We start from the raw sequence: 14807 nt of genomic DNA, 5'->3' as shown, positions 1-14807 counted from the left end.
CATGCTGCCATGTGTAACTAGCAGTCCAATGGACCCATGAAGGCCGATGAACCTTTCTTTAAGCATCATTTTCTGCAGAAAAAAAATGGATGGAATGGCATTAAACAGGCACACGTGATATTCCTAGTACTGTCTGCATTTATCTATGTAGATCAGTATATATATGTGCATATACACCTGCATGTGCACAGATATACTTAACAGTCTATGCATACATACAGGCAACTACATACTAGTGAAAAAGAGATCACAACAGCTTTATTTTGGCTGAGAAATTAGCAGCCAACTCGCACAAACTTTTAGGATCACATTATGGGCATCACAAAAAGAAAAGAATGTTAGTGTATTCTTTTGCCACTCCATAGAACACCAATCCACCTGTTCTCACTTTTGTCTGGAATTTTGTCTGGAGAGGATCTTAATCCTCAGTCTCTGCAAGAACTGCATCAACTACCCCACTCTATGGTCATAATCCACAAGACAGAAGGGATATGACTTATCAGGAAAGCAAAACACTTCTTCCTGCCCCCACCGGCTCTGCTCCTCAGGAAAGGAACATTACTTCCATATTACAATGTCATTCCAATACCATTCCTATTCCTACAGCCCAGCACTTCATACTTGGAAACAAATTTGGAGCTTCAGCAATGACACTGATACACAACATTTTTGTAAATGAAAAGGAGTTAGCAAACTGCCCTTAGCCATCGAGTTTTAGATAGTTTTGTCCCTCTTCAGTCTAGTGGGCAGGTTAAATGATTAAGACATTTTAATGCAATTTGACAGTGCTCACCGAGAGCTATTGTTAGATAGGATGGCACTCCAATAAACAGAATTTGTTTTGAATGGCAATTTGAAAGTGCAAATGCTTTTCTGCACATCTGGAGCACTGTGACCAGTTCTGGGATCTCCAGTGCAGGAGAGATGGACATACTGATGCGAGGTGAGTCCAGCAAAGGGCCACAAAGGTGATTAAGTGATTAGAGCATCTGTCAACACAAGGAGGAGCTGAGAGCTGGGACTGTTTAGGCTGGAGAAGAGAAAGTGAGGGGAGATCTTATCTGTGTTTAAGCACCTGATGGGGGAGCAAAGACGATCGGGTCGGACTCTGCTCAGAGGCAGCCAGCAAAAGGACAAGAGATCATGGGCACAAATTGAAACACAGGAAATTCTGTTTAAACCTAGGAAGAAACTTCTTTGCTGCGAGGAAGGTCACACACTAGAGCAGGCTGCCTAGACAGGCTGTGCAATCTCCATCCTTGGAGAGATTCAAACATGACTGGACATGACCCTGAGTAACCAGCTGCAGCTGAACCCACTTTGATCAGGGACAGGGGCCTGCACTGGATGATCTGCACAGGTCCCTTGCTGTCACAGCTGGGATTCTGATTTTAATAAAAGGTAAAATGGTTTATATAAGCATTTTGGAATTAAAATGAAAAAAAAAAAAAAACCCGAAGTCCTGCAGTTTACTTATTGTTCCTTAATGTGAAGAATAAAATTACCACTGGAGTTTTAAAAGCCTGCTGGTTTTCTTATCTCTTTTTCACAGCCAGTGTTATTAAAAGAAGCTTTAGTAGGTACCAGCAGAGGATAGGCTGTCTCTATGTAAATGTAAACGTATTTTTAACATATACTAAGTCTGGTTACAAAGTAACATTTTTTTTCTTTTTATCTTTAAGAGACTAAACTACTGCTTCTCCACTTTTATACCTTGTATACCTTTACACTTATCTAATCTCTCTAAAATGTAGAAAATCACCAACTATACATTACTGAATTCACTCATATCATTCAACAGAACTATTAAAATTAGAACCATCAATTTTACTCATACAAAACTAAAATCTTAACAGCACATTAAATTTGCTTTAAAAAGGTCATTTCAAGTACTAATGTGAGAAGTATTCCTTATTAAATGCTTTTCTTAACATCTCTGCAAAGACTCATACATTTGGCAGTTACAAATTGCTTAGTTCTCATCAAGCCACAAAAATCTACAAGTTGCTGTCTTTTCCTGTCATTTATTACCAAACGGTCTTCAATACAGAAACAACCTTATAACAAGCTTACCCCTGCCCCCAGTTTCTCATTTTGCTCCTGAATTTGTTATTCTTTCTGACCATCCTCAAATCCTTGCTATTTCTCTTCATTTCTGAAATGCTGTAAGCTGAGTTTCTACATACAGTTCAGAAATTCATATAGCCTTTAGACTCAAAAAAATAAATGAGAGTTAAATAGAGAATATTAAGGGACTCCACAATTTGAAGAGAGTTTAAAGAAAAAAAAAATTATTACCTTTTACTAGGCATAAACCACAAGCCTGTGCTCGCACTTAGTTGTGCTGATCAGCATGCTCTGCATCAGATGAAAAAAAATGCAGACAAGAACCTCACTGGATCTTTTCCTCTTTACTCACTCAGATTGCTGACCAGAGATGGAATACCAAACACCCAGTCTATCACAAGACCCGAAGAGACTTTCATTCGAGGCCTAGAGAGGCTCAGTACAGATGTACTGATAGAGCAGAAGATTTAACTCCTCTATTTCGCTAGGCAGCAACATCAGGACCAGGCACAATTCTTCTCTAAGTGACTTTTAGTAACAAGAACACTTTAGCAAGCTCCTCAAATTTATGGGATTTTTAAACACAAGGATAAAGCTTGGCTATGGTATACACTAAAGTGTGCACTTCTATTCATACAGTATTTTCCTACCAAACTATAATCAAGTTTCTGCTGTACAATCTGGGTGGTGTTATTGCTAGCTTTTATTACTATATTAAATTGTTAGCAAGCAGAGAAGGGCTGCCAAAACAATTTCACCACACCTATCTCATTTTTAATAGCTTTTGGTAAGAAACTGCTATGGAATTACTGTTTACATATTATCATGAAATAAAAGTCAACAATTTGTATCATTCAGGTTACTGCAATTGGGATTTTTACAATTAGCTTAGCTTTTATTAGAACATTATTTTATATAGTTTACTAAGTTAGCTATCACTCCACTGCTATGACTTAATTATACATGTATTTACTTCTGTCTACTCAAGCTAAAATTGAATTATACTTTAACTCTTGAAATATCAGTACTATATTCAGCTTTAGTTCTTACTACATTTCAACCTTGTCTCAGAGGTACAAACAACTCATCAAAAGTCTGTTTTAGCATATATGGGGTGCCGAAAGTTTTATAAAGTCCTAAAAGTGCTATCTGATGACATAAATGTACTCTTAAAATTTTATTGTACACATCAGGTTTCAGAAGAAGTAGGGGTAGTTTCTCAATTCACTTTTGACTTCAAACTTTTCAATTACATGGTTTTTTTTTTTTTTTTTTTTTTTTTTTGAAATGAGCAAACTAAGCTTCTCCATCCACAAATAATCTAAGACCAGCATGTCCTCTTAATCAATCAGCAAATAACATGAAAATAAACATGTTCCAATACATCTAAATTCTCCCAAGTATGCTACTGGACAACAGAAACTCTAAAATAATTTCCCGAGACTCTAAACAGAAACATTTTACTCATATTTAGACACTCCCTTTCAGAAACTTACTGATTTTCAACAACAGCAATCAACATCCAACCAGTTAAAACTGGAAGGGGGAGGAATTAAAAGGGCTGAGGTGCCATTCATACATCTTCTGAAGAAAAAAAACAACCATCTTCAAACAAACAAAAACTCCACTACTGTTCTTCAAGGATAAAAGTGGACTGTGCTCAAAATGGAAAGGCTCTTCATCAGCTCTGAAACAGGAAACTGAAAGCTGCCAATGGATGTATGCATCACACTTTAGATAAGCAATTTTTCTAACTACTTTAAAGGCGTTACTTCAGATGCAGAGAAGCTCCTAAACGATATTAATGGGTAGTAGATTTTGTTTTCTCACTCCATAAAAATTTATCTTTTTCCAAATGACAAGTGTTGACCTTTCAGTGTACTACGTCTACTCATATTCTGCTCCCTTCTGAAATCATTTCTAATAACATTCATCAGAAATGACAAGTAGAAATAAAAGTATTGTGTGTGCTATGTCATATGGCTGATGAGTAACGTCTCTGAGGCTGTTAATTAGAAAGGATAATTTACTAAATTATCATACTTTGTGTGAAATTACTGCAAAGCAACAACACAAATTAACCATGAAGAGCAAGGTGTTCAGCGCTGCTGCTGGAGGAATACAGACTTCCCTTCTCCCGTAATCAGTAAAATCCAATAGCAGGAACAATGGAGCTCTAAAATGTTTTTATTTTTATCTTTAAAAACAGAACCAAGATTCCTGTAATAGAATTCAAATGCTTGGCCACCCTTCCTCTACCTTCCTAACCTAACTTTCGTTTCTTTGTAATGAGAAAGGGAAAGTCAGCAAAACAAAATGTCACCATTAAATCATTTCACAGCATTTTGTGTCAGAAATGTAATGGAAAATGTGCCCATCATGGGAAAGGTTACTGTTCTTCCAGAACGTCTTTTCACTTGGTTCAGGGCTCATCCCTCTATATAACTGTGCAGACATTCCTGATGGTTGTTCTCCCTGGGCTTAATTTGGCAGTTGAAGGATTGTGGCATTTTCAAGAAACCACAGTGCAGTGATTTTAGTGGTTATCTGGCTGAATTAGATGCTATGATTTAGAATAATTACTCTGTTTATGTGTAATGGTGAAAGTCAGTTACTACCCCACACTCCAAAGCCAGCTTGCTACATTACTGCATATTTCCCTAGTATAGCAGGACACCAGATCTCCAAGCCAGAATGACAGGAGTCTGTCCCTTCTTCAAATACTCATGCAATAGCATAATTGTACTTATTTTAACTGACAATTTTGGAGGGGGGGAAAAAAAAAAAAAAAAAAAGCAGGGCAGACGTGCAGAGGCAAGTCACCAAATGATCCCCAGGATATAACAGACATTTTATTGGAATAATAGAAATGTCAGCTATGGTCAACTTTAATATTCATTAAAATTATTGTACTGAACAGAAACTGGAAGTATTTGGGCATTTTAGGGGGGCCTCAGCAGCAACAGAAGAGGTACCGTGTCCTCTCAGATATTCAGAAATTAACTGTGAAATTATATAAGTAGAAGTTCAGCCAGCTAATCAAGAGTTTGTAAATTTATTTATCCAGTGATATGAAAAAGGGAACAGCCCTATCTAAATCTCTACTAACAGCTCTTAGATAGTCTTTAAGGAAACATATATTATTTTCTTCTAGCCTTTCCACACCTTTTCTTCTCAAAACCAAGTGAAGTTACCAGGCCTTCCTCCAGATGAGGTCAGAGACAGCTTAAAGTATTTTATTGTAACCTTCTTCATGACAGCATGGCAAATTTCTTAAGTTATATTGTTTTTCTCTTCATGGAGACAATGTCCAAAGAAAATCTGCTCAAATGTCAAGTTAAAGAAAGACACTTTAAAATAAAGGCAAAGTATAAAAAAATCAACTCAAGAGTAAAAGTTAAGCAAAAAATAACTGAGCAAGAAAAATGAGGTAAGAACTAAAGTCTAAAATATTCTGTATTACTCAATTCTTGTTCCACTGAAATATTATCTTTGATATCATAAATGGTCTAAAGCACATCTGAAAAGAAAAAAAGAATTAGTTTTGAGATGACAATGTAAAGGGATTAATGTAAGTAATATATACACATGAATAATACTTCCTATGGGAGAAGCCAGTTGATTATTTAAGGCAAAGCAAAATGTGAATCTAAACTTGGACACAATACAGAAGACAAATAATTTAATGCTTAAATCAAAAAAAAAAACAGAGAAAAAACAAATCAAAGAAAATAACAAAATAAATAATAAAACAGACAAAGAAATGAAAAGCATATAGTTCCACTTCACCAGTAACTAAGATTGGCTTAGAGGAAAAATTATTCAGGTTGTACTTTCAATGGCAACAACAATATGAACCATTTACAGCAGACCAAAACCAAACTGTAACGCAAACCAGAATTATGCTGAAATACAGGAACAAATGAATCTACATCTCACATTTTTGACTTTGGGAAAGGAAATACAAAGCTTCATATTTTTCAAATAAGCTAATTAGCAGATGCTATCGGGAAATTATTTCTGCTCTCTCAAAACAATGCTTAATAAAAAAAGGATTTTTTCCTGTAGCATATGCTGAGAGACGAGTCAGTTTTACTGAGTGCATTATGAGACTAAAGAGCCATTGCGAGTTTTTATATCCATTTGTTTATATTTTAAAGTATGTTCTTCACTACCTAACACCCAGAATGATCAAACTAACAACAGTATCATATATACAAGTATATACATATATACAAGTACACCATATGCAGTCACTTGCACCCTTCAATTTGAAAATAAGAAAACAAACAAAAAAACCAGAACACTTGATTTTGACTCAAATTGAGCCCCAACTGCATGCAGTTCATTTGCTAACATGAATTGGCAACATATTCCATTTTAACCATGTAAACAATACTATGGACGATGGTGAGAAAGAGCTCACAAGTTCCCTGTGCCCTTTTGCCATCTTTCGAGCGTGTGCTTCCTTGTTCATGCAAAGCAAGCGCTCACATTACGCCAAGGTAGGAACTGTGTCCAACAGTATATATGAAATTTTGCACAGCTAACTCAAAACTCCTACGAGGAAAAAAATTCATATTGTTTAACTAATTACATATCAATGGCCTAGTAAATCTACAGGATAGCAGAAGAAAGAACAAGAAAAATAATTGTGCAAAAGTAAGAAGCTGCCATTTTCTCTATTGAGATTTCTTAAATAGTGTTATATTCTGGTTCTGCAGATAGATATTTAATTTAGAAAACTGTGGATGTTTACTTGACATTAATTGTGCCCAATCTATACTGCTATTGCAGCACAGCATTTAAAAGGTTATTGTTTCCTGTGGCGATCTTCTAACGCATTATTTTAATATCTGAACATGAACATCCAGGGGTTAAAAATTTCAGAAGTATTCAGAAGTTTCATGACTTCTGTAACAACGGTTCAGCTTAATGATGCAAAACCAGTGAACTGATACTGCACCTGACATTTGTTTTCTGAGTACTGTGTGCTATAAAATGCTCGATGTCATAACCTCACTGCACAGAAAAGACTGAAGCCATTTGGATAAAATGATGAAATATCCATTTCATTCAAATGCCAAGTAAACTGGATTGCTTGATACAAATTTGATGCTATTCTTAAGAAAGTCCATCAAAATAAGAAGTTCCCTGACCCTTATCACAAGACAAATATTTAAGCTTTTTTCGTCCATAACATATTACAGGAAACCAGGCCAGGAAACAGCCTGATATGTTATCTGGTGTCACAGGTTCTCTAATTCCACTCTCTGCATTTTGTTTCACTAAATAACTCTAATCGTCTGAAGTAGCATCTCACTCAAGAAAGTTTTTTTTCTGAAGAACTTGTCCATTAGTTATTCACAATAAATATGATAAGAGCCTTAGTATTATATTATTTTATAAATTCTCCTGGATCCCTGGAGTTCTAGAAGGCAAAAAAAAAAGTGAATAGGCCCATGCTGCATGTATTCCCTAAGGCAGTTGGCAAAGTAATATATAAATCCTGAAATACATGCAGTTTGGGGAACAGATGACAATTGCCAAATATATTGGCAAGCTGTAACACGCAAATCCATGACCGCAGCACAGATTTGAACATGTAGCTGTAACTAAAGGAGGAAAAGAAGGAAAGCTTTAAAAAAAATCACTGATCAAAAACAAAGATAAAATACTATCTTTATTGGTAAAAAGAAAGTAATCATATAGAAAGAACTGTCTGAAAAATATACTTACTGCTTAAGTCTATGGCACTGGCTCCCAAACTTTTTGGATCTACGAACTTTAAATATCAACAGTGGGAACTGCTGACAATCAAACACCTAAAACAAACTTGTACCTGAGAAGTTTATAAACTTCCACAGTTTATTAAGGTTCTAGAGACCAAAGGCCAGTAAACAGCTTGGGAGTCACTGCCCTACAACGTCACCGAGACGTAACAGTGAACTTTGCATTTGCAGCCTGGGAGGCTTGAGGAAGGTTTGACTGACAAATTAGTAAATAGTCTGGGAAATAACAGAGAAAAAACAAACTGCTGGGAAAAATTAACCTTTGATTTTATGAAGGCAAAAAAAATGTCACCACAAAACATAGCTGATCAAATCACCTGGTAACAGGAACACTAAGAAAAGTTGTTTAATATCACTGGACAGGCCTTTGGAATTTCTATAATGGTGAAAATAGAAGAAAAATGCATTTTTTTCCTGATTCTTGATATTCAAAAGCTTTGTTTATTCATATTGCTCTAACTAGTATTAATCAGACAGAGGTAAATACCATAAAAATAAAAATTCACTGAAATTCCCTGATAAATAAAAGACATCTTTTGTTGTATCTTACTACATTTAAAAGCAGTTAGGCAAAATCACGTCCTAATACCATTTTTGCTCTCTTTTCAAACTGAAGGATTAACAATAGGCTTTACACTGAAGTAACACTGAAGCCCTGTACAATTTTTTCAATTTGCTTTTTTAATCACAGCCTTGCAGAATTGAATGGAAACAAGACCTTCTATCAAAATCACATAGTACCAAGAGCCATAGTAGACGTGGAAAAATATATATATATATATATATATATCTGAGGGTCTCAAGTTCCTTATGTAGCTAAGATTTCCTTAAGAGTCACACAGTTAAGCAACAGGGGTGAATAAAAAATCCAGGCTTCTATACAGATTATGGTGTCTGGTTTTAGGAAAATATGAGACAGTGGCATTCAACAAAGCACACAGGGGTATCGCTGGTAACAGACAGGCGCCCACGTGACAGAAATTTATACTCCAGAGTCTGTCCTGACAGTCCTACAGCGCAGATTCAAACGCTGCAGGCACACACAGCCCTGGCAGGCGGGGCCTTGCTTCCTGCTCTAGAGAACACGACAAGGCTGAGCTTTGCCTGATGTTTAGGCGCTTCAGCAGCGAGCATCACGATGCCCACTGGCTCTTTTTGGGTGTCTGCTGTAACAGATTAACCTAATGCAATACCCAAAAGCTGTACAAAATCTGTGGTCTTTTACAGTATTCTGCAATGCAGCATAGCTAATTCCATTTGAATAAAGAAGTCCTCTGTGAAGAAAATACGTATGTTTGTTGTTATTTGTACCTTCTCTTGCCATCTAGAGCAAAAAGAAAGACTCTTCAAAAGGCAATAAAATAAGGTAAATGATCGAAAAGCAAAGAACAGGTAACTTAAATAACTAGAAAAAAATAACATGCAGAATTAAACCCTGAAATTATGTAGTAGAAATAAACCATGCCCTTGTATATTAAGCTTGCTTTCATTCCAGTACTTCATTCCAATAAAATACTGAATTTGTAATTACCTGTTAAACATGATCTTATTGCAAACTATGTCTAAATTAACTAATATTGTAATTAATCTCTCCATCAGCAATCTTAATGATAGTTTTCATGGACATACTGAAAATCACAAACTTTTAAGTTACTATGACAGATTGTTAAATTTGTTGCAGTGTATTTGAAATATTTAATTATTAATGTGGCTGTGGTGGAATAAACTTCAAGTCAGGCAGAACTTCAAAACTGGTATTTGGCTAACAGATGAAGATCAAATCTTTAATGTTAATGCAGGCATGAGTGGAAACTGTTCTGCAAAAAAACGTGAAAAATAAAAACGCACAGATGAGCCTAAGCAAGATGAATTCAACTAATGAAATATGGCAGATAACAGTTCCAAACAAATATTTTCACAGGATTCCTACCAGCTGGTCTAGATTATACTTCCTGTCAAAACAGCAGTGCAGGAGATGACTTGCGAGAACTAAAGATTTTTCTTTATACACTATAAAATATCTTAAATAGGATAAGTACATTTGTAGCACCACTATTGCATATATTGTCCACATTTTTTGATGTTTTCAGTTGTAAAGTGACCTTATGAATCAAAGTTATGACAAATGTTACAGTCAATTTTACAGAAGGGTTATATCCTTTAATAAATACTACAAATTATAAAAAATATTTTTCCTGCTCTTCCTAGTCTTCATCTTCCCTTTCCAGGTCTGCCATGATACCCTAACAGCACAGACAAGACATTCACTTGAAGTGTTAGATGTGGCATATTGTTATAAATAAATACATTCAAATTTGCTAATTTCTTAGCATTATATAGCATTACATACATATACATGTATGTATATATAGCAATTACTATATATATGCTTATTAATTTCTCAGCTTTACACTCTGTGCATACTTTATTATCAGCTTTCAATCCTATGCTTTCAAAAAATCATATTCTATATCATTTCGAAAACATGTCCTAAGTTACTTTACTCTCTCTGAATTGAGAAAGTAGTAACTTTGTATCAGTTGATGCAAATCAAAAGAAAGAAAATTTCCAACTTAACTGGGAAAGAAAAAAACTCAACACACAAAACTAGAAAAGAGTGTATGTTATACGGTGGCTCTAAATTGCTGGATGATAAAATTTAATGCTTTTTCAGAGACTTCTTTAACCTGCCCAGTGCAACTCTGTGACTTTGCCTCATGAGTAAACAATAGCATCATTTTATTTCCCTTTCCCAAATCTACTATTAGATATCAATCTTATATCTAATTCACTACCTATTATCCATGAACATCTTAAACCAACAAGAGAAGTTGAATTTTTTTTTAAATAGTCACAATCAAGTACCAAGCTGTTCTTAAAGAAGCCACTTCTTCAGGAAGTAATTCCGAAATCTTCCTTTGGAAGATTTTATGCTAGATTATCAGACGGAATTTTCTTTAGAAACTGTTTTGTGTGCTCAAATAAAACAAACAACTCATCCTAACTTTATTCTTAAACCAAAACAGAATAGACAGAAATACTGTGCTGGACAGGAGATCTTTGTGTTACTACTTTGTGGGAAAGCTGCAAGTAATCCATCAGTGGTACTGAGCTAAGCAGGAGGCAAGCTTTGCCTATTACCTATTAAGCCACTGCATATACACTTCACTTTATCCATGTTTCTATTAAATATGTTTAAATTCCCAAGGGAGCTCTTATGGTATATGATAAGAACTTTTTAAAGACGTGAATTATTGAGTTATGAGCTAATAAAAAAGTTAAGGAGATACTTATGAATTGAGTCATTCCTCTAAAGGATCTATGATTCTCAGTAATTCCTATAAGACTGCAATAAAGTCTTCAGAAAAACTAATAAATGTATGATGTGTATACAACTTTAAAAGATTCACAACACGAAATAAACAAAAGAAAACTATCATCACAAAATGCTTTGATTTCTAGAACATAGCAGTTCTTTATATTTGTAAAAACAAACATATCTTTTAAAATTATTCTCTTTTTAAAGGAGCTTTTATCCTAAAAAAAAAAAAAAAAAAAAACACATTTAAAAATATGTGCCCTTCATTTCATGAAAATATTTCCATTATTTGGCTCGTTTTTAAGGTTAGAAGTACATTTTTCTAGGTAACCTCTGGTTTCTCAATGCTTTATTATCAAGTGCATATTGCAACTTCTTTATGACCATCTCAAAAAAGCGCTGCTTCTCCAAGCTTTATAACAAAACTATCTACCCCAATTATTAATGTGTTTTTTGAAAATACAAAACATGCTCTACATTATAATAGCATGACTCTCAAAACTCAACTACAGTTCATTTGGATGAAAAGAGATATAAAAGAAGTCTTACTTTAATCAAGGATATAGTTTCTTAACTGTCTTTCACAATGCTACAGATCGGCCTTCTACTTATTTTTAATGAATGTTTTCAATTAACTTTTCACTGACTCCTCTATTTATCTGCTAAAAAGTAAAAATTACAGCTCTTCATAATATTTCCTCAGGTTCTCTCTCTAATTAGGTCCTTAAATATGACATTCAACACTTGCAAAAAGAATCCTGAAGGGGGGGGAAAAAAAAAAGCCCTAATTCATTGCCTATTTCACAGTAAAGCACTCTGTATGTTGTAGTTCCAGATTTCTTGCATCTATTTATTTTCTACGTCAATATTTACTAAATCAATAAATGTCAATATTTACTAAATCAAATGCAAATCGAGGGTCCCTCTCCTCTGGCACATATTCCAAACACAGCCCCCAGGTAAATCCTGGCCTCCGTGCAGTAAGGCTGATGACAGCCTTGCCTGTTGCTGTGGGCAGATGAAAACTGTTGCTATCACGTCTCATCAGTCCTAACGTACTGTAACGTGCTGCCTCTGGCTGCTGCTGAGCAGGAGCTAGGGGACTGAGCACAAGTAGCCTGTTTAAGCATATATGTAAAAGAGTCTCCCTGATACTGAGGAGGCATTTGCCTCAAGTTTGGAAAGAAAACTACGATCTGCCATGGGATCCTTGAAATGATATCAACTTCTAAGGGAACTGGGATGCTGTAGTTTAGATACTAACATAAGCTATTGTGAGTATTATATATCCCTACCTCGGATATCTTGATTTTAAAACTACATTCAGCTTGGGTGTATCTTCCATTTGTCATAACTCTGATTACTTGAAATAAATGAGACCATGTACTTGGGAACAACCCCTCCCAGTTGAAAACTAGCAAACGTACTAACCTAAACCAATCTTGTCCATAAAAATACAGCCGAAATATATAGGACCTAACTACAGTGCTAGGTTTTTTTCTAAATTAACTATGAGATTGTTTTATTCAAAGTTCAGTTGATTCAACTTTAGTCTGCTTTCTGGTCACCAAACGCCATTATTCCTCTTTCAAGCACTCTAAGCAGTTCTTAAAGCTGGCCACAACGCAACTATAAAGTCAAAATCAGCAAAGATATTGTGGTCAACAACAGATATTCAACAGCACCTATTCTATGCTTGAAATAGACTCCCGCACCTACTAACCATTGAACCTTTCAACGGACTTTTATTTTTTACTTCTCTGTTTCAGATGAGAAATATCATTATTGAGCTTTCATGATCTGCATTAATGAAGGTGGCATTACTGCATTTTTTAAAAACATAAACTCTTCATAATACACGCTTCATCTTGTAACATTGTTAATGATTCTAATTTAATTACTTTTAGATGGTCCTGTAGCTTTAATATCATTAAATTGTTGCTTTATCTTTCTGACCTACTATAAAGCACTGACAATTCACCCTGACAAGAGGAAATTAATTCTCTTGTGTTAGAAAAACAGATTACCTTGCCTATTTACAACTTAATCCGCAGTGTACAGTATAAATGTGTGTGGCAAGTCAGTAAGTGAATCTAATCAATGTTTGCCCTAAATAAATTCTTTAAAAAACGAATCAAAACAAAAAAAAACACGTTTTGTTATAACCACGATGGATAAAAAAAAAAAGAAGAAGAAAAAAAGATGAGGACAGGAGGTCCCTCAAAAGGTCAGAGCATCAAACCTACCTGACTAGGTTTTCATTATCTCCAGTCCCTTTACATGTAGCACATTCAGTCCTTAAATCCTCAGACTTGGGCTTCTTTTGAAGAACAGACTGTCTCTGTCTTCTTTCTCTAGGAATCCGTTCCTGTCATAGCAGGAGGCAAAAGAAAGGAGGGGGGGGAAAAGGAGGGGAGGAAAGCAAATATTTTCCATTATAGTATGGAAAGTAACATTTCAACCTGAAGTTTAATTTTTTTTTTTGTGAAACTGTTGTAAAAAAAAAAAAAAAATACACTATATTCCAACCTCAGGTTTTTCTTCTTCAGGCACAAAGCTTCGTTTTCGTCCTCTAGTTCTCTAGAAAGAAAATATATTTGAAATTCAATGTTACGTAACACAAAATGCTTTTGCTATTTATCTATTTATTATAACAACAAGAAAAAAAATTAAAAAAAGAAATTATATAAGCAAAGAAAATCATTTAAAGAATAACCTACAGAACCACTGCAAGACAACTACAATAAACAGGTGTCAGTGCAGCTGCTTCAGATTCCAGGCATAATTTTGTACAGCACTAACCAAAAGAGATATATAAATTAATGTATTTTGTTGAGCTGTGCATGTGGAACTTTCTTCCAAAAAAGACTGCCTTTACAAATACAAATCTCCTAAAGACATCGTACAACCTCCCCAGTAATAAAGTGCGTAACTTTTAAATGTATTTGGACAGTTTGTGAGAGTAAATTGCCTGAGTACTTAAAAGTATTTTCAGGTGCTCTACATGTAAACCAAACGCTGAGATTACCACCTCACATCACAAACCAGTACTGATCTTCACTTTAAATTTCAGTCAGGAGCCTCCAAGAATTTCAAATTCCTTCGTGCTTTACTTGCATAAAGAATTCTGGACAATGTTATAAACACTAATTCAATTCTGAAAAGGCTCAAGAACACCACATTTATCAAATTCATTGATACTTCATTAAAACGGATCAGAGTTTCTTAAGAACTTGGGAGGTATTTAATATCAAGAATTAATGTTTTCAAAATGAAGCTTTATATAAGGGGTATCAAACAACCATGACATCAAGTATCCAGTCTCCCATTTGCCAGGAAAGTTTACCATATTTCCAGAGAAACTAAGGAAAATGAAGTGCCTGCACAAGGAGAACAAATGAATTGGCACATGTTACGTCTTCATCCAATGTACAAGATCTTTCAGATAGTTCTGCAGACTCTGCATTTTGGAGATGTACAGTGAATGAGAGCCCCAACTAAATTAATATACAGGCCAAAGACCAAAAGAAGCAGAAGCAAGTGGGATTTTAACTTCTGTAAGTAATTCTGATGTAAATTCCAGGGATAGAATTTCATTTTTGAATGAAAATTCAAACCGAATCCTGAAA

At 34.9% G+C, this 14807-nt stretch overlaps 1 protein-coding gene across 1 annotated transcript in view; it reads right to left on the bottom strand.

Annotated features, from left to right (window-relative positions):
* Positions 1 to 14807, bottom strand: part of PHF14 (PHD finger protein 14) — a 147262-nt gene that overhangs the window by 72032 nt on the left and 60423 nt on the right. The window contains exons 16-17 of the mRNA XM_088533441.1: positions 13708 to 13758; positions 13425 to 13546 (exon numbers count right to left, since the gene is read on the bottom strand). Of these exons, the coding sequence (XP_088389567.1) occupies positions 13425 to 13546; positions 13708 to 13758 (173 nt within the window). The remainder of the gene's footprint in view (positions 1 to 13424; positions 13547 to 13707; positions 13759 to 14807) is intronic.

This window comes from Tinamus guttatus, unplaced genomic scaffold (genome assembly GCF_059628265.1).
Source record: "Tinamus guttatus ecotype Peru unplaced genomic scaffold, ASM5962826v1 Tinamus_guttatus_pri_ptg000503l, whole genome shotgun sequence".
Taxonomy (NCBI): domain Eukaryota; kingdom Metazoa; phylum Chordata; class Aves; order Tinamiformes; family Tinamidae; genus Tinamus; species Tinamus guttatus.
The sequence above is the reverse complement of the archived record's forward strand: the minus strand, read 5'-3'. Positions and strand labels throughout refer to the sequence as shown.